Genomic DNA, 21,857 nt, shown 5'->3' with positions numbered 1-21,857 from the left:
ACTGCATGCCTGAGCCAAGCCACACATAAAAAGAGAGGGAACACTGAAGGGTCATCTACTTTGCAATTTGGCATACTTCAAGGTTTGCACTCTGTTGACTTTGGACTGCTAACTTTGCTGACTTCCCAGAATTATCAGTAGTTTCTATGTTTGAACAGTGGTAGACTATTCCATACCCAAAAGGTGTTACTGTATTTTCTTTCCTCACCTCTTTGGCAGGGAACTTCCTTGTCTGATACCCTCAGAGGTATTTAAGAAATCTTCACTGATAGTTATACTGTTATGGATTCTTATTAAGCTGGAGCAGCGTAGTTGCAGAAATTCATTCTATGGATTGCAGACTTGTAAACAGATTGACAGATTTCTACACACACACACAGAGAGAGAGAGAGAGAGAGAGAGAGAGAGAGAGAGACCTGTCCATTCATTGGCAAGAAGACTGACTTCAGATCTTTGTGTTTATGGTGGATCACAGACAGAATCTATTTTATGCTCTTGTTGCCTAATTAAACAGCTGCATTTGGAGCATTTTGGGCTCTGTATTGTAGAAGGACAAATGCAACTTCAGCAAACAAACAGATTTAATTAACAAGCCTTCTACCCATACAGTTTACTTTCAGCAGTGGAATCATGTTCCATCCAGACCATTCTCTGGGTTATTAGTGGCATGCCTTGAGGAAACAAAGTCAAGAATCTGTGCTACAAAAAGGTACAATCCAGGAGCTACCTGTAAGTATCAGGTGGTCAGTGACTCATGCCACTATCAGTAATAAGTGGAGAGTCAACTGGCAAGGAAGCAGGCCATGAGTAACCACTAGACATTAATCTAAAACAGAACTACAGTATGTGTAATGCATGGCTGGGAAAACTCAGGCCAAAGGCAGTTTTCAAGGCTGCTCTTCCAGATCCTCAGGACTTTCTTCAGACCACTTCCCAGGTCACACACCCTTTTCCCAGACCACAACCCACACCGGACTTGCTCCATGTCCCTTCCCAGTAATTTTACCTAGCTGGAATGTGTCCTTGAACTGTGATACCACCTCTGCCTTGCCTAGATGGATTGTGTATGTGTGTAAACCCCCGGCTTTTTGCATGGCCTAATTTAAGAGTCATGTTCATTGCTGTCTCAGTCTTCCCTCTGGCCCTGTCCACCACTGACATGTGGCCTCCTGAAGATTGTGAGGAAATGTGGCTCTCAAGCTGGAAAAAAGTTCCTCATGCCTCAAGTAAAGCTGCCCCATGCTGTTTGTGCAGATGTTCCAGGAGCCCTTTGCCCTCAGGCTGCGGTTCCACAGAAAATTTCCTCAGCATGATACTAACTGCATGAATGTGTGCAGAATCGTTGCCTAAATGGTTGTAGTCCTAAGCATACTTACTAAGGAGCAATTCATTTTGGCCTGGTATTTATTTATGAGTAAACATTCTTAGGATTGTGAAGTTAAATGTGTGGATGGATGCATCTGTCGTTTGTTTAATGTCCTGGATTTAGCTCTGGCCTTGTGGTGTCAATGAATGTTGCAAAACAGGCACTTGCTGTACTTATAAACCCCCTGTTTATGCTATGCTTTTGTTCTAAGGCTGTTCTTTTAAAAAAGTAATTCTTTATAAACTCATCAGTCACCTTTCTGTCGTTCAGTTTTGTAAGGGCTAGAAAACTGGCAAAATAATTTGTGTCCAATTTCCTCTAAAGCAACATTCAGTTCATAGCAGCATTATTTAATCTCAGCTCCCACATTAAACTTGTTCTAACTTGATTTCTAAAATGCTAGCTGGGTTTTGGACAGCAAAACAAGGTTGTATCAGAGAGATTAACTCACCAGTCAAAATATAATCACAGAAATTACACAGGTGAAGGTAAGTTGGCTGAAGTGAAATCACAGTTGGAATAGAATACAATTTTGAAAAGCAAATTTGCTCTATGTTTTAAGCTACTTGGCAGTGTATTATTCTAAGAAGAATCCTGATTTCTAGATATATGTATTTGGGAGGTGCTAGGTTGTATCTCCTCAGTCACACTTACTTAAAATACACATACTGTATATGTGGAATGTTTTACTCTTTTTTCCCTTTCCTTTACACAGACTTTCCTTCTGTGAATAAATATGGCAGGGGCCAATGTTGATGCCTCCCTGTCTCCAATTGATGGGGGCTACTGGGGAGCAAACGCATGCCATTTTGTGGTTCTGCCTCATTTTATGGCCACCTTTTTGTTTTACACCACTATCCATGGCAGCCATTTTGTGACTAGAGCCTTTGTCACTTTATCAAAACTCCAAATGTGCCCACTGGCCCCAAAAAGATGGCACCTCTTCTCTGGAGCACCAGAACGTTCTTCTACCAAGAAATAGGGCAAGGTATTTTGCCAAATAATTTATTTTGGGGGGGTTTTGCTTCTGCTTGGGATATGGCTGATCACAGACAATGATTAGAGACTGTGTGCAGTGTGGTGTTGTTGTTGTTGCTGTTGTTGTTACATCTTCACCTGCAGCATGTGACTGAGCCATTTGGATTTGTTCTACAGCAGTAATAAAAAAAAGATAGGATCAGAGAGTTGCAGAATACATGATGCACCCCACCTTCTTTGCTGCTTTGTAACTCCCTTTCTGCATTGCACATGCTCCTTCCTCTTAACATTTATGTGATCCAGATTGTATGGGTTGATTTGTGAGGGGTTGCTTGGTAGATAATCTTCCTTTTAGGCAGAGGATTAGATTATGTGTGCCTTTGATCCCTTTTAGTTCTTTGATTTTATGATCCACAGTTCTCTTGGGTAGCAGTGATTATACATATGTACTGAATACCTGGCTGCATCTAAGCTAAAAGAATTGTACTTGTGAGTCTGCTCCAGAATCCAAGGAAGTCAGTAGGAAGAATCCATTGAAGTCAACTGGCTGCAGACCAAGCACTGTTGGAATAAATTAAGGATGGTAACAGAGGCTCTTTTGCTGTTATCTGTTGCAGCTTGTCCTTGGAAATGAACCAACATCACTAAGCATAAAGTGTGTTTTTATTTTACAGAAAAGCACTTGTCTGCTGACATTTGTACCAGGGCGCAAATGGAACTATAAAAGTTGCATTTTTCAAGCATCTGTAAAAAATAAAAATAAAAAATCATACTGAAAAATGAAATATTCTTTAAAAAAAAAAAAGGTTTAAAGCTTAGTAATTAGGAGAAAGCTAACTTTTTTAAAAAAGAAAAGAAAATCCAAGTTGGCCTCTCCTATATATAATGAAAAGTATCTTGTTTATCTGGGCAGAGTCAAATGAGTTGTCAGGTTGCCCTTTTGGAAAGTGTTGGACTATGAGGAGTATGACCATGCTCCAGATAAAGTCTTGCTCCCTCCACATGCGCACGCCAATAATTTACATTAGAACGCTCTTGCATCTGTCCACAACAAGTTATTTTAATGCTGAAAAGATAGCATGGAGTATTGAGAACATGGTCTATTGACGTATATTCACAGATGCTGCAATACGAATAAAGGAGATATAAACAGTGGCGTAGCGTGGGTTGCATTCAACTGCCTAACGGTGTCTGCATCACCCAGGAGATCACAGCTGCAGAGATAAGAAAAGAGTTGTTCCGTTGTCTGGAGAGGTCACTTTCAAGTTTGCATGAATAAGCCGTTTTCAGTGGAGCCTAGAGACACTGTGCACAGCTGTATTGCAGCAGCACTGGGTGTTGAAATTTTGAACCCCTAAGAATTTTGTGCCCGGGGCAACCGCCACTGTGGCTCCCCCGCATGCTACGCCCCTGGATATAAAAGCTCATGAAAATGTGCAGTAAAGGTGTTGGTTTACTTAGAATTAATTATTATTCTTCCTCCCCCTTCTGAAGCAAGCCATCGGGTCTTGTGCAGGTGTTGGCCATGATCTAACACTAACCAGGGCTTTCTTTCAACTGGGATCTCTAACCCTTGGACAGGCATTCAGCCAGACATGTAAATATTTATAGCAAGGGCCAGCAACCTTTTTCAACCATGGACCGGTCCACCGTCCTTCAGACCATGTGGGGGGCCGGACTATTTTTTTTTGGGGGGGGGAATATGAACAAATTCCTATGCCCCACAAATAACCCAGAGATGCATTTTAAATAAAAGGACACATTCTACTCATGTAAAAACACGCTGATTCCCGGACCGTCCACAGGGCAGATTTAGAAGGCAATAGGGCCGCATCTGGCCCCCAGGCCTTAGGTTGCCTACCCCTGACTTATAGTGTTCTTAGTTCCAACCTTGGCCTTCCCTCCTAGAACTAGAAGGGACTCCTAAGCATGTTCAGCTGAATGTGCTTAGAACCTTCCTTGCAATCTGGAACCTTGAGTCGGGACACATTGTGCATGGAACTATGTCAATTGCACTGTTTGTGCCCTCGTGCATTTGGCTGAACGTCTAATGTCTATTCCAATGTAGCCCCTTGTCATATTTAAAACCAGTTTGTGGAGGTTCATGCATGATATGGAAGAGGCTGATAGGAGCAAGCATGCAATAGTGCATTTTAAGCCTGATCACCGTGTGTATTAGATTCGGAATTTTTCTAGTCTCTGAGCTGGTTCAACCTTTGGTACATCACTTGGAGGTGCATTACTTACGACAATCAGCTAAATGTGTAAACTGCTTTTCTTGAAAAGCACCATGTCTTATATACTATGAGGTGATATGTTGGCCTTTTTCAACATGCAAGTTGAAGTTGCTGTCATTGTGTGTAATACTGCATAAACTTGGTCCTTCTCTTCCAGCCCCCCTCCCACATGCTCCATCATCACCTGCCTCTTGACAGGAGGTTTCAAGAAAGTAAATTATGGGATGTTTCCTGGTTAAAAATACAGGGTGGATTCATCTCCCCTTTCTGCCTGCTGCATGGGTTTGGTTGCCAGTTAGCAGCACAACAGAGCATGTTCCATGCCACTTTAGGAGAAGTATTGTTAAATAGTTTATTTCAAAGCCTCAGGTTGCCTGCTTTTTATAAACCCTTTAAGTGTGCGAACCTTCCTCGTTAATGCATGTTCATTTGAGATAGGTGGGAGATTAAGGCTCCCTCGTAGCAAAAGCATAATGAATGAAAGGCTGTTAAAATAACTGTGCATTGTGGACTTGAGCAGCAGCTTTTTCAAAAGATCCCAACATTTTTAGTAGACTTCTTTATTTCTCCCTGCAGAAAGAAGTCTGAAATTGTTATTTCAGTACTGTATCTAAGTTTGCATACCTCTCTCTCTTTCTCTGTTTTTCTGAAATATTTAAAAAGTATGTTTACATTTCTGAAGTTCTCTTGTGGTCAGGAAGATCAATTTCAATGTTTTATATAGGCCTTTACAATTCACATTCCCCTTAAATTCACTTGAAAACTGGTAAGTTAATGTGTTAGGTGCAGGTTTCTAATGTTTCTTTCGCAGTGGATGGTATCCATTGTGTTGGTAAGTGGAAAATCTTAGGATGTCAGCAAAAAAATGCACTACAGCTCTATTGCAGTTAAAGATGAATTTTAATACAATTTATTGCAGATGTAGTACATTATTTTTTTACGACAGTAAGTCAGTGATTCTGAAAAGTAGAGAATTAAGGCATTTGTGTGGTTGTCTTCAGGGAGTTCCATTGCTGATTGCTGGAAAAAACAGGCTGGTGTTACATTATTCACTTCACAACTTAATCCTCTAGAAATATGGCAGACTATTGTAGCATTTGAACAGATGTAACAGCAGGTTTGTTTTTGTTTTGAATTTGCATGCTTGTTAAGTATGGCCTATGGCATTGTAACATAGACTGAAAAAAGAAAAGCTGTTAACAGAACACTTTCCTAGCTTTCCCCCCTCTTGGCAAGATTGTAGCTTTACTGCTTACATTATTGGCCTCTTTCACACATAAAGTAAACATTAAGTCAATATTTTACTGCAAATGTACTGATCTTGTCCACTTTGCTCCTCCCTGCTTACACTGAGAACAAACAAACAACAACCCCTGGCTTAGTATAATGTCCAAACTACAGTTTGCGGTTTGTTTCACTCTCTAAAAACCACAATAGTTCTTGGCTTGCTTATTCTCATTCACTGCAGCAAAACAAACCATAATCTGTGGATTGGGTGTAATGCTGAAGTAAGGATCATGAGCTTTCCCACCCCTAAACTATGGTTTACTATTATGTGAGAAATGGGCCATAGTGACTGTGGACTAATTCGCAAGATGCCTGGTGTGGGTGGCACTTTCCATTGTACTCATCACAAAGGAATGCCAACTACTGTAGCTACGTAATACCATTGCCCATTTTGTCATGGTAAATAACACTATTGGTCAGCAGCCATACTGAAGCAGCTGTTTAGATATTCTGTGGAGGAGGCCTGCGGAATGCCTGTTTGGGACTTTTAAAGGAATGCCATACTTTTCTTTGGTTTTCTGACGGGTAGGTTGCCAGCTTCTTGGAGGCAACATAATTAGTAAACAATGGGCCTTGTTAGAGGGAGCTGTCGCCATTTATTTAATTAAGGAGTCAAATTCAACGATATAGGCTATGCTAAAGGTCAGCGTTGGATAGTTTCCTTGCTTTTGATATGTTTGGTAGAACATTTTCAGCAGTTCTGAGATAATGAGCAGTTTGTAATCCACAGCTCTGTGCTGCTTCGTTCTTATTAATTCAAGGGAAAACAGCGGTTGGCGCACCATGCTAATAATTGTTCTAAAGCTATCCTTTTATGCTCTTTCACCGTATTGTAGAATTTATTAGAAGGAAACTGAAGTCAGTTGTGAACATTTCAAATATGCAGACTCACTTAATATTGCATCTTAACTCCCTTCCCCACCACCACCCAATATTCAAATAACTGTTGTAATAGAGTGCAGGAGTGTAATTGGTTTAGCTTAATCGGCAACCTGTGAGGTACTGTAGCTCAGTGATGTAACTCTAGCACAAGTCCTGCATATGGACAGTCCAGGTCCTGCAAAAACATTTAAGGTAGCAAACCTTGGGAAGATCCCGATCTGAGACCTTGGAACTAGAGCAGCTCCCCAGTGATGAAAATTTACAGCATTTTGGGCTTTTTAGTCTGGAATAGAGGAGGGATGTGAGTTATATAAAAGTATGAATGGTCTCATCTAATGAAACTTGAATATAGGAAGATGAAAGGAACAGCATCTCCACACACTGGGTAGTTAAGTTGTGGAATTTGCTGCCACATGGTATAGCGATGGGCACAAACATGGATGGCTTTAAAAGGGGTTTAGAGAAATTTGTGGAGGATAAGACTGTCAATGGCTGCAAGTCAATATTGGAGGCAGTATACCTATGAATACCAGTTGCTGGGGAGCATAAGTGGGGAGAATGCTGTTGCCCATGGTTGTGGGCCTTCCTTGTGCATCTGGTTGTACATTTTGAGAACAGGAAGCTGAAATAATGGGCCTTTGGTCTGGTAGAGCAAAGCTCTTATTCTTATGCTGCCAGTCAGCTGTCTACTCTTAAGCAATATTCAATGGGACTTACTTCTGAGTGGAAATGCATAGCACTGTGGAACCATGAAGTCTCCAATTCAAGTCATGGTTGTGCTATAAATTCACCAGGTGAACATAGGCACCCTATCCTCTCTGTCTCCAAATCCCAATTCCCCGCCGCCAATAATAGCACAATATCATATGTGTGGCAAATTTTTCATATCTTACAACCACTATGTAATTAAATGCTAAGCCTGAAGTTTCCCCACCCTGGATTTAGAGTGCTGTCTGCACTATTAACTATGATGCTGTCTCTCCCTGACTCTGCTGCATTTTTCAGCAGAGTAACCCAGTCCCTGATAGTGTTCCATCCAGATACAGTGGTACCTTGGGTTAAGAACTTACGGCAATTCATTCTATAGGTCCGTTCTTAACCTGAAACTGTTCTTAACCTGAAGCACCACTTTAGCTAATGGGGCCTCCTGATGCCGCCGCGCCACCACCACATGATTTCTGTTCCCATCCTGAAGCAAAGTTCTTAACCCAAGGTACTATTTCTGGGTTAGCGGAGTTTGTAACCTGAGGTACCACTGTATTAAGGGGCTACGCAAGAGAAGATGCATTTGGTGCCCTTTAAGGGGGGGAAAGATGGGGTCATGCTGCCCTCACAGAGCCAGTGCTGTATGGGTGGGATCTAATTTGTCCTCACAGCACTGTTGCAGCAGCAGAGACATCCATCCACTAACAGACGAGGCAAGGGGAATTTTTGCTCAATTTCCTCTACCCCTGTAGCTCCCCCTTCCCTGCAAGTCTTTTCTCTCCTTTCCTCCTTTGTCAGCAGACACTTCTGCTGAGTCAAAATGCCAATTGTATATACAGCCTTGTGTCTGTGGAAGCACAGTCCTTGTTGGTTTAAGGCAGGAATTGGAAAGGGTGGAAGTCAATTCTTTCTTGAAACAAGCTGTGTTGTGCTGCTGTCTGCTTCCCTGCAACATCTTGTTTCTTCACTGGGTGGACTGAACTAATCCTTGCTTGCGGCGAAGGAAGATGAGTGCCCTGGGCTTGCATGAGCTGGGTGTTTGGAAGAAGTAGATCTGGTCTCCAGAATCAGCCTTATGCAGATCTGTTCATACAGTGCCAAAATATAACCTACAGTGCCAAAAATATAACCTACAGTGCCAAAAATATAACCTACAGTGCCAAAATATAACCTATGTCCAGTTTTAGCAGGGTATTTTCTCAGTTGTTTCCTGAAAAGGAACTGTTTTCATGTGATAACTGATTCAAGCCACTGTGTCCTGTAGGGTATACAGTTGTTAATGTTTGGGGGGGAGGGAGGAGAGAGAGAGTTTGCAAACATGTTATGACAAAGCCTGGTTAAAGTACAGTGTACACAGCAAGGTATCAGAAGCATTAGGGAAGTATGCTATAATGTTCCCTTCAGGGCAGGCTTTACACAGGGTTGCCAAGTAACTAATCCTGCCCACTGTTCAGATTAAGATTTTGCAAAACCCCTGTTGGTACACAGCTTTCTAGTACGGTTTTGCTCTTGCAGTATACAAAAACTTACATTTCCCTCTCCTCCACATTACGTTTTTAAAATGAAAGTATTGTTACATACTAATCACCGTAAGACGAAATACGTGGATGAGCTATACAATTAGGATGCAGTTTATTCCAGTTAATGTTGTGTGTAATCTCTTTATTATTTCTTTCTCATAATTGCACCGTCTTGCAGTTTGTTATATTTAGGCTTGTCCACTTCCATAACCAAACAGAAATAACTGGTGTCCGAGTTTCTTTTCTGCAAGTAAAGTAAGCAATCACTCTTAGGTTGCAGCATGCCACTTTAAAGAGGCGCTGCAACACATACTTACTCATTGGGGACTAAATGGGATTCATTTGTGAGTAAACATGCATAGGATTTTTCAGAACAGAAATTTCTGAAGGATCCAATGTAGTTTAAACATTGGGCCAGATCCAGAGAACCACATGCTATCCCATCTACTTCTCCCCACTGAAGCCCCGCCCCACCTGAAAAGCCTCCTTGGAAGATCAAATGCAACATAAGATGGTGCATGGGTACCGTGCAAGGAGCCCTTTCTCGCCGCTCGTCCCTTTGCCCGCCTCTCGCAAGGGCAGGCACAGGAGCTGGGGTTGGGAGAGGCGCTGTGCTGTGCCTCTCCCAACCGGGCTCCTATGCCTGCTCTTGTGAGGTGGAGGGACCAGCGGCTGCTCCTTCCTCCTCCACTGCCTTTTCCACTGTCGGCGGCAGCAGAGGAGGAGCGAGCAGCCTGAAAGCAGCCTTTTCGGGCTGCTTGTTCTTCCTCCTCCGCTGCCGCCACCACCAGGTTTCCGGCTTATACTCGAGTCAATAATTTCCCCAGTTTTATGTCCTAAAATTAGGTGCCTCGGCTTATATTCGGGTTGGCTTATACTCAAGTATATACAGTAACTACAGTGGTACCTCTGGTTACGTACTTAATTCGTTCTGGAGGTCCGTTCTTAACCCGAAACTGTTCTTAACCTGAAGCACCACTTTAGCTAATGGGGCCTCCTGCTGCTGCTGCTGCGCTGCCGGAGCACGATTTCTGTTCTCATCCTGAATCATAGTTCTTAACCCGAGGTAGTATTTCTGGGTTAGCAGAGTCTGTAGCCTGAAGCATATGTAACCTGAAGCGTATGTAACCCGAGGTACCACTGTACTGGTAGAAGGAGTAATTGACCAACATCACAGTAGAGGAACCTTGCATGAACAGCAATATAGAGACATAGAAAGCTGTTGTGCTGAGCCAGACCACTGGTTTGTCTGGCTCAGCCTATGATACTTTCCAGAATTTCAGACAATATTCTCTCCCGGTCCCTCCTGGACATGCCAGTGATTGAAGGTGGGATCTTCTGCATGCAGAGCTTGTTGCACTACCACTGAGCTACAGCCCAAACTTCTCCTACAAACTTCTTCCATCCTTTTGGACAATTTCCCACTGCCACTTAAGTTACCAATGTCTCATCCTGCACTCTTCAGGAGTATCAACCAACCCGCCAAAAATGAGTTTCAACTTAGCTTTTCCCACCTGCTTTACAGTTCTCATCGCTGGACCAATTATTGAAAACGCTAGGGAAACAATGGATCATACTTGTACAGAACAACCTTATGCATGTTTCCTTCTAGAAAATCCTATTTAGATCCCAAGTAAGTGTGCATTGGCTTGCAGCTTTAAGCAGCATGCTGTAGGCCAAACTAAGTATATATGGTATTCCGTACCGTAATTTCTTTACAGAAAGTAAAATTAATTATTTTAATAAGATACTGGAAATAAATGTCGAACTTCCTTCTGCTCCAGGTTCTCTGGATCCAGCCCAATGTCAACAACAAAATGGACTTTGTTGTGTGCTGGCCTTGGAGTTTTATGAACTGAATGTTAACATACAATAACAGAACTACTGGGATCTGCCTTGTAGGTTGGCACCAGCCCCATCAATTTGCACAGGGGGAGTATTTCATCTTTTATTAACTGTGTAGTCATTGTTTATATGCTCCATTTTTTTAAAAAAAAAGGTACTCAAAGAGGTGTACAAAAAATAACAGTATAAGCACAATAATAACTTACTACTTAATAAACTTTAGCATATTGGTACAGCACTAACAGTTCAACAATTAATTTAAAACATGTCAAAGAAAATTAAGTGAACGTAAAGCTTACCAACAGGCTGTTTAATTTCCAAAGCTGTCTTAAAATTAATGACAGCAGTAGCCAGCAACGCATCCATTTTATATACCTAGACCATGGGTAGGCAAACTAAGGCCTGTGGGCCGGATGCGGCCCAATCACCTTATAAATCTGGCCTGCAGGCGGTCCAGGAATCAGCATGTTTTTACATGAGTAGAATGTGTCCTTTTATTTAAAATGCATCTCTGGGTTATTTGTGGGACATAGGAATTCGTTCATTTTTTTTTTTTTCAAAATATAGTCCGGCCCCCCACAAGCCCGGAGGGACAGTGGACCGGCCTCCTGCTGAAAAAGTTTGCTGACCCCTGACCTAGACTCAAAAGTCCAGAACCCCCCTCACAGTACTTCTGGCAGCTGTTCCCTTATCAAGGCTCCTGTAACAGGTGGATGAGACATGACAGGTGTAAGCATCCATTCCTTGCCCCCGCCCTATAAGGTGTGTGTCAGGGGCTGGCAGGACACTGACAAGTGTGCACCAGGAGAAGGGGGGCTGGAGTCTGACTCGGGAGACGAGGGCAGTGATCTGTGGGGGCCTGCACAAGCCAAGAGACAGGAATCAGAGGCAGGGGAAGCTTCAGAGCTGGGGGAAGAGGAGGAGAAGGCAGGCCAGGCAAGTGAAGGACCGGGTGTTTCCCCACCCTTCCCTGCACCACTGTCTCTTCGAACCAGGAGAGAATTGAAGCAAGAAGATCAGAAGCAGCTTCCATTCAGGTGTAGTCTCCAACAGTGTACATCATATAATCATTTGCTAGGAATGGAAAGATAACATGTGGTATGCTCTGCCAGAACTTACTGGCGTACTGCTAAGATTGGCACATGCCCAATAGAAAATCCTGAAGAATGCTGCATACCGTTGAGAGATTGTTGTTGTTGTTGTAGTGGTGTCTTGGGATGTGAGTGGCCCTGTGGGTTAAACCACAGAGCCTAGGATTTGTCGATCAGAAGGTCGGTGGTTCGAATCCCCACGACGGGGTGAGCTCCCGTTGTTCAGTCCCTACTCCTGCCAACCTAGCAGTTCGAAAGCACGTCAAAGTGCAAGTAGATAAATAGGTACCGCTCTGGCGGGAAGGTAAACGGCATTTCCGTGCGCTGCTCTGGTTCGCCAGAAGCGGCTTAGTCATGCTGGCCACATGACCCAGAACCTGTACGCCGGCTCCCTCAGCCAATAAAGCGAGATGAGCGCCGCAACCCCACAGTTGGCCACGACTGGACCTAATGGTCAGGGGTCCCTTTACCTTTACCGTATCACCTCCATTGATGTGAAAAATGCCAACAAGAAGCTGTTTGCAAAGTTGAACGTGGCATGGTGGTTCCACGAATGGATGCTGCCTTTAAGCAGCATATAAAGAGAGTAACCTATGAGAGACTGGTCACACTTGGGGCCAGACAGTGCTTCCTTCATTCTGCAACACACTGAGTCTGCACTCCGAAGATGGGCTTTATAGAAATCAGTCCCTGAGGTTTCTCAGATTTGCTATGAGCTGCCCTCTTGTGGCCACACAAAAAGCTGTCAGAAGTGCTGCAAGTTGTGGGGGGGGCAGAGCTTTCCATGCACAGCTCAGCTCCCTTGTGAGGTGAAATGGTCCAGCAATTAAGTTCAGTAACCTGAAAACATTCAGCATAGATGCTTATTAAATTAAAATCCAATGTCGCCTTTTAAATGCCAAAGTTTTACTTTAGCTAATGGGGCCTCCGCCGCCGCCGGAGCACGATTTCTGTTCTCATCCTGAAGCAAAGTTCTTAACCCGAGGTACTATTTCTGGGTTAGCGGAGTCTGTAACCTGAAGTGTATGTAACCTGAGGTACCACTGTACAGAGAACAGAAATCGTGCTCCGGCGGCGCGGCAGCAGCAGGAGGCCCCATTAGCTAAAGTGGTGCTTCAGGTTAAGAACAGTTTCAGGTTAAAAACAGACCTCCAGAACGAATTAAGTTCTTAACCCGAGGTACCACTGTACTGACTCTCCAGAGCTGTACTGCTGTCTGCTCTCAGCACGACCCAAAGCTACCAGGGGTAGAGAGGCTGCATATGTATTGCGGTGTACATAGCAGTATCACTATCTAATCCTTTGGACTTGACTTTTGGCACAGTTGTCAAAAACCTTGGCCACTCCTACGCTTCTTGAAGAAGTACATTTCTTTTCCAGATATGGGAAATATTTCAGATTCCAATGTGTCAGACTCACATTTTTATGTGCCTGAGATTTATCTGCCCTCTTTCTGTATATATTAGCAGCAAGTTGTGGGACTAGTACAGCTATAAAAGTTTGGTTTTATAGAATGATTATCCTGTGTAAAACTGGAAATCTGTGTGACTTGCCTTTAAAAGCAACATTCTTTCTTGCCGGAATCAATTTAAGCAAAATGTATATGCATTGTTCTGAATGTATATACTGTATTTAAGCTGCATGGCCTTTTATTTCTTGGATAGTTCTCTTTTTTTTAAGCTCATTTTTTCTTTAAAAAAGAGTTTAGACACTGTTGTGTTTCACGTGCTGTTCGTCCTCCCGTTTTAAGCAGCAAATTGCAACTCCATCTGAACCATTTCCTGTTTAAACAAAGAATGAAAGGGAAAAGGGAATAACATTAACTTCCTGAATGACAGCATTCCAGTTCTGAGACTGGCCGCGATGCAGCTGCCAATCAGAAACAGGCCTTGGAGGGAAGCGCTGGGATGCTGTTTACATGTTCTGTGATTTCTCCTTCTCGCTTCTGATGTCGTCCAACTTGGAAAGTTCTCTTGGTTTGTTGCTGCTACATGTCTGTGTAAATAGCTAGGACTTTAATTCCCACATCAAATGGAAATCGAACTAAAAGGAAAGGGCTGCTTGTACCTCTGTAGCTTCAGGTAAGGCGATTGCCAGGTTAAATTGTTGTGATGAAAGAGAGAGCTTTTCTTGTGTCTCTGAGCAGCTTTTTATGATTGTGGCTTGAAAAGTTGTCGTTAAACAGCAATGTTAGTTTTGATGAAATACAGTGAAAAGCATGTCAGAAATAAAAGGCAGAAGTGTCGTGTTGCTGTAGTATAGATGTAATAGTGGTGTTTATGAATTGAAAATGTATTGGTTGCTGGGGAATAGGTGGTAAATCACTTTATTGTTTTGTCTAGCAAAAAAGAAAGACCAAATAAAGACTGAAAACTACACAGAACTAGAGGCAATATTTCATCTGTGCAATGTAGAGGAATGTGCTTATATGTTGTCTTTGTGCGCATAGTGTCAACATTTATATTAATGCAAGATGGTGTTTTAAAAAAAATAAACCTGGTTTGACATGAACTAAAAGAACTTTTTTGGTTAAGAATTTCATTAAGTTAGAAAAGCATTTTTAGAAGATTGGTTTTAATATAGAAAAGGAACATTGATTGGTGTGTGTGTGTATATATATATTTGTTGCATTTATAAAATATAACATACTTATATAGCCTTCCAAAAAGGAACGGAGGGGGGGAAATTGTGGGCTAACTGAAATAAAGGCATTAAAAATAAATGAGCTTTTGTCAATAAACTGAGGGATCCAACCAATCGAATTTGTTGCATTAGAACATTGCGTAATTCTCTTTTGGAATTTACATACTGGGAAGAGTTTCTCCCCAAAATCCCTATCACACTATAGTGATTGGGTGGGTCCAGTTATAATGAAATGAACTACATATTCTATCGCGTGTGCAATGAAATCATTGTTTGGATTTCTGAAAATAAATTTTAAAAATGCTTTGAACCACAGTATGCCTATAGAAGCAACAACGGTGCAAGTTAACTGGAAATGCCTGTTAATGGTGGCTGCCTGTGCAGAGATGTTTTTAAGAACATAAAAGGACTTCGGTTAAGGCAGTCTGTCTTTGCAGGAATGGCTGCAGCCACCACTCATTTCTCCCAGCCTTTTAGCAGAGTCTGCCAGCTGTGATTCATGGAATGATTTTTTTTTAATGTGCTGACTAATCCAGTGGTTTTCTTTTCCATTGCTCCCTCACTTTCTTTGCGAAACAAAAATCTGTTGCTTTTCAGAACGGCAAATGTCGAGCACAAAAAGTAAAGTTAGTAAACATGGACAAAGTTGCGTTTCAAAAGGCTGCGTTTTCCAAATGCTGAGATTGCAGGCCTCTTCTTTGCTCTCAGGCAAAAGGCTCTTAAAGAGGGCGAGCAAACCTGCCTTCTTCTTTACAGATTTTTTTAAAAATGCAAAGTGAATCATGATGGTCTGCTTTACTTGAGCAGTGCTAAATTTAAACTAACACATTTCCCTGTATGTCTTCTCTCTTCCAGATCGTTCTGAAAGAAATAAGCCCGACCACCGCTCTTCAGGGTGAGATCTCTGTTTCTGCTTTTATTTCTTTTCAGTTGTAGTTTTTGTGTGCTTTTGAATAGGATGGAAATCTGGAAAGTAAATATATATTTTAAAAAATCAGTTTTCTGTTCTAGTTTTCTATTCTGTTCCAGTAATTTAAATAAGTACAGACTGCCACATTGAACCTTTTATTTTTTTTTTTTATAATGGACTAAATGTTTCATAGGGTCCAGATGTGTTCTCTTTCCACTTCCTGCCCCCATTTTAACTTTCTCTTCACTGTACAGGAAAAACAAAAGGCTTACTTTAAAAGGTGCACAAATTTAACAGTTGGTGACCAAATATTTTTTTTGATAATATAAGAATTGAAATAACAAGTGGACTCTCCTGCCTTGGAGGTTTTAAAGCAGAGGTTAGATGGCCATTTGTCAGGTATGATCTCATTGAGATTCCTGCATTGCAGGGGGTTGGACTAGATGTCCCTCAGGGTGCCTTTCCAACTCTACAGTTCTGTGATTGCAAGTTCTGTTTTTAAGCAAAAGAGTGAAACTAGGCAGTAATGATTGGGGTTCAGCATTAAGGTCCCCCACAACCCCAAACCCAATCATTAAGCTATACGAGGAGTGTGCACATCAATAACATCTCATAACTTTTGGATTCTCATTTGGGTTACTTGTTTACCTCAGAATAATTCAACTAATTGTTTTAAGACCTGAGGTTGTATCTAACGCTGCAGCTCTGCAGGTGCAAGGGACTTTTGTGTATACAGTCATACCTCTGGTTATGTCCACTTCATGTTACATTCTTTTAGGTTATGTCCTGCAGCGACCCGGAAGTACCGGAAGGGGTTACTTCCGGGTTTCGCCACTCGCGAATGTGCAGACGCGCAAAATGACGTCACGCACATGCGTAGAAGCAGCGAATCGCGACCCACATGTGCACAGACGCATCGCTGCGGGTTGCGCTCTTTTAATGTTGCGTATGGGCCTTTGGAACAGATCCCGTTCTCAACCAGAGGTACCACTGTACAATGGAATTTTGACCCTTTGGGTTTCTTTCCAGCTCTACAATTCTGTGATTCTTCTTCCTCTCCTCCCCACTCCAGACCTGAAACAGATGGGGGCAGGGAGCAGAGCTGGGGAGGGACAAAAACAGTGCAGCACTGGATACAATCCCTTATATTTTATCCTAAACGTTCATTTTCTTTCTTTTGCTCTTGCTCCTTACTTTTTGTACAACATTGCACTTTGTGCCCCCTATTCATTTACCTCTATTTTCATAATCAAACTCCCCCTTTTTGCAAGAGAATAAATGAAACAGTATGAATATGAAACTGAGAAAACTGCACTCACGCAATAGTCAGCTGACATCTGCTCTCTCGAGGCCTTTCCTCTACTGAATTCTGGGGCCGAGTTAAGTTTGGCTTCTTTCCAAAGTCTCCAGCGAAATTCCTCTTGGCCAAATCTCACAGCCAGCACTCGTCTAAGCTGTGGTGGACAAACAAATTGTTTGTTTTAGGAGAGGGCCGACCTTTGAAAAGTGCTAACAGGGTAATAATGCATGCTACCACAGGTCTCTGTTGTTGGTGGCAATATTGTCAACAAAGCAGCTGGAGCAGATAGCTGTGCCCCTGTATCCAAATGATGCCCCTTGCTTTCTCTGTCTTGCCATGGAGGTGGCAAGAATAGGAGGAATGATAAAGCAGCAAAGAGATCTATGTCTGCTGCTCATTCTCCTGCTTTGTACTATCCCTATCCCTCTCATATATAGGATTAGGTTTCCATACATATTCTGTGTATTATAAATACTCATCCTGATCATGCAGATTTTAATACGGAAAAACAATGGAACACAGTGCACCATGCTAGAGTCACAGTGTTCGATTGAAAGAGCCAAGGAACTGTCTATTGCCATAGGCTTTAAAAACCTCCAAAGAGCAAAAACAGTTTGGGGTGAACTGGGGTAGGGATTTGTTTCTGTTTCCAGTAACGGTAGCTAACGAGGTTCTGAGTGTGATATGCATGCTATTCACAGGAATGAATGCTAAACAGTTTTAATGTATTTATTGTATGTCAGCTATGACGCTTGTTGTTGGCATCATCTGTCTCAGAAGACAGTGGAAGAATGCATCTTTGAGGGTAGAGTCAAACCATTGGAGAGTTACAGTGCCTGCTGTGGCTATGGAGACCGATACGGGAAAGACATGTTTTGTTTCAGTGGGGGCAGATGAAGGCATCCAAATTTGCTGCTATTGGCGTTTTTTCTCTCTGTGCTCCTCCCAACAGTTATTCCTCCTCTGGTTATTGCTGTGCATACATGACTTGACTGTCTGCCTCCAGGCACCACAATTGTCTACAAAGGATTCTCATACATCAGGGTTAATGTTGCCAGCCTTCATGTCACACTTGCAGACATAATTGTAACACAGAGTTGTTCTGCCAACAGACATAGTGCCTGAAGCCAGCTCCCTGCCTTGCTGATCCTGTCATCTTCCGTTCTGTATACATGACCAAACTGGCATAGACATCACTGAGACAGAAGTGTGAACATGCTGGGAGTGTGGGCTTGGGATAGAACAGCTTTGTTTGAGTGTTTGAGACTCTCTCCTGCGATGTGATGCCCACAATCTTTCTGACCCAGTGCTTGTGGAAGGCATTGCTGCCCACGTCTCACTTCCATAAAGCAGCATGCTCAACACACAAGCCTAGTAGACCTTGGTCTTGGTCATTAGTATGACATTCTCTCATATCCTTTTGGAGATGCAATTTGTCTAGACAATTGGTTTGTGCTTGTAAAAGTTTCTGTCAAGACAAGATACGGCTCATATAAGTGAGAACACCAAAGGCATAAATGGGCAGTCTGCTTGTCTGGCGAGGAGGGTTTTTTTGGAATGTTTTTTGCAGAAACTTAATTCTACATCTGTCAGACCAAAAGCTAGAATCTTAAAGGAGGGTGGAGTACCCTGTAAGGAGAAATCTACGGGGGGGGGGGGCGGAACAAGACCAAGCTATAAGGTGGTATTAAACTGAGTAGACCCACTAAAATGAATAAACATGACTAAGGTCCATTAATTTAAATAGGTATACAGTGGTACCTCAGGTTACATACGCTTCAGGTTACAGACTCCGCTAACCCAGAAATAGTACCTCAGGTTAAGAACTTTGCTTCAGGATGAGAACAGAAATCGTGCTCCGGCGGCACAGTGGCAGCAGGAGGCCCCATTAGCTAAAGTGGTGCTTCAGGTTAAGAACAGTTTCAGGTTAAGAACGGTCCTCCGGAACGAATTAAGTACTTAACCTGAGGTACCACTGTATACTCTGAGTAAAACTGAGTATACAAAGCCCTTAACAACTTGTGAGCAGTTTACCTATAAGATCATCTTACTACATGTGCCCACTCAACTGCTTCAGTTGCTGGAATAGGTACTACCATAAACCATTCCATTGTTTAATGTGGCAGAACCTTCACTTTGGAACGCCTTGCCTATTGATATCAAGCAGATGTCTTCACAGTATTATTTTCAGCACCTGCTAAAAAGACTCTTATGTAGGCAAACCTATGCAGATGCTTAGGAATGCAGATGTGATTTTAAATCTGTTTTAGTATTTTAACTTTTTTTTGTATGTTTCAAATCATTGTAATGATCCTTAATTTTATCGTTTTATCTTTTTGCAAACCACTTTTTGGAGCTTTCCTTTCAATCAAGTGGTGTATACATTTTATGAAATAAAAATAAATAAATAAAGCCGAGTGGAATACCACCTAAAGGATAAATCATGAAACAGAAGTAGGGGGGAATGAATGTTTTTACGAAGTGCAGATTTTCAGAATATAATCTCTGTAATGGCTGCTCCTATTGTTAGGAATCCCCCCCCCCTTTCTGAGGCAATGGGAAGTTCAGAGAGGCTTGTTGAGAGATGACTGGAGACTGTGCCTTTTGTAAAATGTGCTTGTTTATAAGTATAAAAATCAGCATGGAAAATGGTCAAGCAACGGACAGCAGCATTGATTCCCCAAAGAGCATTCCCCTTTATGTCCTTCAGTCATCCACAAATCTCAGGCTGTGTCTGTCAGAGGAATCTTTCCCATGGGGCTTAGTGGTGCGTCGCACCAGGGCACCGGCCTCTCAGGGGCGCCCCAGCAAGCGGTGGAGCTGCACGGCTTTGCTGGTGGCCTCCCCTTTCCTTGCACACCTGCCAGCTGTGCCCCGCCAACCATAAGGCTGGCAGGGGTGCACCTTCCCTCCCAAGCCTCTGCGGGGATTGCTCTCCTCCCAAGGAGACTTTGGAGGGGCATAACTTCACTCCCAAGCCTCTGCGGGGATCGTTCTCCTGCAGTGGCATGGGGGAAGTTGTCCCCCCCCCCATGGCTGGCAGTGCGCAGCTACGGCCACCCCAGCACTATCCGTGGTAATTTGGGGGCGCTGGGCGGATACCTGCACCCTGGCGCCACATCTGCTAAAGACGGCCCTGGTGTCTGTCTAGTTGGCTATTTTGCACCTCCACGCTGCTTTTCTTTCTCTTCCACATAAGCATTTGCTGCAGAACTTTGGCCTCTTTCCCCATCTTGCCTTGTAGTAACCTCAATCATAACGTGCCATTTAGAAAACATTTTTGAGAGATGAGTGCTCTCTGAAGAAACGCCATCAGATCATCAGTAAGCAAGTTAAAGCAAAGAGGTCCCCCTTTTCTGTCTTCTCTAACCCGACACCCCAAGAAAAAGTTTGTTCCAGAGGGGCTCCCACTCTAGTTGGCTACAACCCAGTGATTTGTACTTTTTAAACAGACACTTAAGCTTAGAACTAGAATCTGCTTGCCTTTGGCTTTTTAAACAAAATATATTTGAGTTCTTTTAAAGCTTAACATTTAAAGAATCCCCAAAAGTTTTTGTTTTGAAAAGTGTACTTTCAGAAATCACTTTGTTAAATATAATCTGTGGAGTACTGTATAATCTATGGGAATATTTTTTTTTTTTTAAAAAAGATAATCTTTGCACCTATTAATCTTATTTAATGTTATTTTCAAAATGCAATTGAGAACTAAGAAATACGCAGGAAGGGTGACTTGAAATACTTTTCAGAACATTCAGCTCCATTAAGAAGATGCATACTAAACAATACTGTAGCTTCTTTCCAGTTTGCTTTCAGCATATTATTAGAGATACATGTAGTTTTCCAGAACAAAAAAGAATTGTGATTCCTTGCTTGGTATTTTACCTTATAATACAGTACCGTATATTATTATCTAGTCCAGATGACATTCAAATAACTGGAGTTTTGTTTGAAAAGCATCGCTAAAATGAATGGAGAGCTGTAATTTAGGAATGCATAAATTGGAACAGAAAGAGAAGCGAATTTCCAAGGCAGATTATTTGATGACCTCCTGACACCATAGAATAGAGGCCCTCTCATAGCTAACATTTTAGGAAACTGAAGGCAAAATTACTTTCTAAAGGCTGCATTGAAAGTATATTTAAGTGCCCAAGAGACACCTCTGCTTTGTATATTTTGATACATGCAATTAACATACCGTATTTTTCTGTGTATACGACTAGGTTTTTTCCTTAAAAATAATGTCAAAAATTGGGGGAGCGTCTTATACACGGATATATCTCCCCACATTTTCTTAAATTTGAGTCCCCCAAAATAGGGGGTGTCTTATACATGGGAGCGTCTTATAGATAGAAAAATATGGTAATTTGGCATTTCATTTCCATGACCACTGTAGGTATCAGATGCAGTTCAGGGACACGTTGTTGGTATATTGATCTTCCCATGCCCCCTTCCTCCTCCCAGACAAATGCCTCTGATGCTCATAGGGCTACTTCAGCCTAAATATTTCTGGCTGTCCTGCTGTATGTGGAAGTGGAGGAAAGATAGTCAACATTAACAGTTTTGATGACTGCATTTCGAGTTGGGGTGTAAGAGGGTTTTGCTTTGTTAGAGGTATTTTTCTTTCTGGTGAATATTCCTTTCTGGTATGGTAGAAACGTAGTCATGGAGAGTTAGCACAGCAAAGTTTGGCGTTTCATTAGTACAGCTCTGCATGCAATGTTGCTGCATCTGGAAAGGCAAGTTTAGAAGAGGTGTGGTTGTATTACACCAATTTAGAATTTCTGAGCCAGGCATCTTCTTCAAAGGTCACACTCTGACAAGTTTGTGTTTCTAATGCCATAAAGGGTGTAACTCAACTGAGTCAGCAGCTACTTGGAACAAGTTGTTGCTGTGTGGAGAGATAACTTTTGCTTTTTGAAATACTGGTTCATCTTAAAGTATCACTGGCAACAGATTCCAGAAGGCTAGCTAGGTTAGTCTGTTGCAGCATAAACAGTGTCTCCTTTAAAGGCAAAATTCAAAGGCAAGAGGAACTGGTTGCTGGTTGGTTGATTTTGCAAGCTCATTTAGAGAACTCCTTTTTGCACATGACA

General features: G+C 42.3%; 1 protein-coding gene and 1 long non-coding RNA gene across 9 annotated transcripts in view; one reads left to right on the top strand and one right to left on the bottom strand.

The window, feature by feature from the left end:
- The window catches only part of LOC310685468, a 190,912-nt gene that overhangs the window by 120,880 nt on the left and 48,175 nt on the right, over positions 1-21,857 (bottom strand). The gene's annotated exons all lie outside the window — the stretch shown is intronic.
- Positions 1-21,857, top strand: part of SH3D19 (SH3 domain containing 19) — a 59,928-nt gene that overhangs the window by 1,762 nt on the left and 36,309 nt on the right. For 6 of the 8 annotated variants that reach the window (XM_083457194.1, XM_083457192.1, XM_083457191.1 and 3 more), the window contains exon 2: positions 15,410-15,449. Coding sequence is in view for 4 of the 8 variants with exons in the window: in XM_083457191.1 (XP_083313317.1) it covers positions 15,410-15,449 (40 nt within the window). In the remaining 4 variants the exon portion in view is untranslated. Of the gene's footprint in view, positions 1-13,735; positions 13,993-15,409; positions 15,450-21,857 lie in introns of those variants that run through there. The other 2 variants (XM_083457195.1, XM_083457193.1) reach the window with 2 other exon arrangements.

The sequence above is a fragment of the Podarcis tiliguerta genome, assembly GCF_965153285.1.
Source record: "Podarcis tiliguerta genome assembly, chromosome: 9".
NCBI classification, from domain to species: Eukaryota; Metazoa; Chordata; class Lepidosauria; order Squamata; family Lacertidae; genus Podarcis; species Podarcis tiliguerta.
This window is presented reverse-complemented; position numbering and strand designations above follow the sequence as displayed.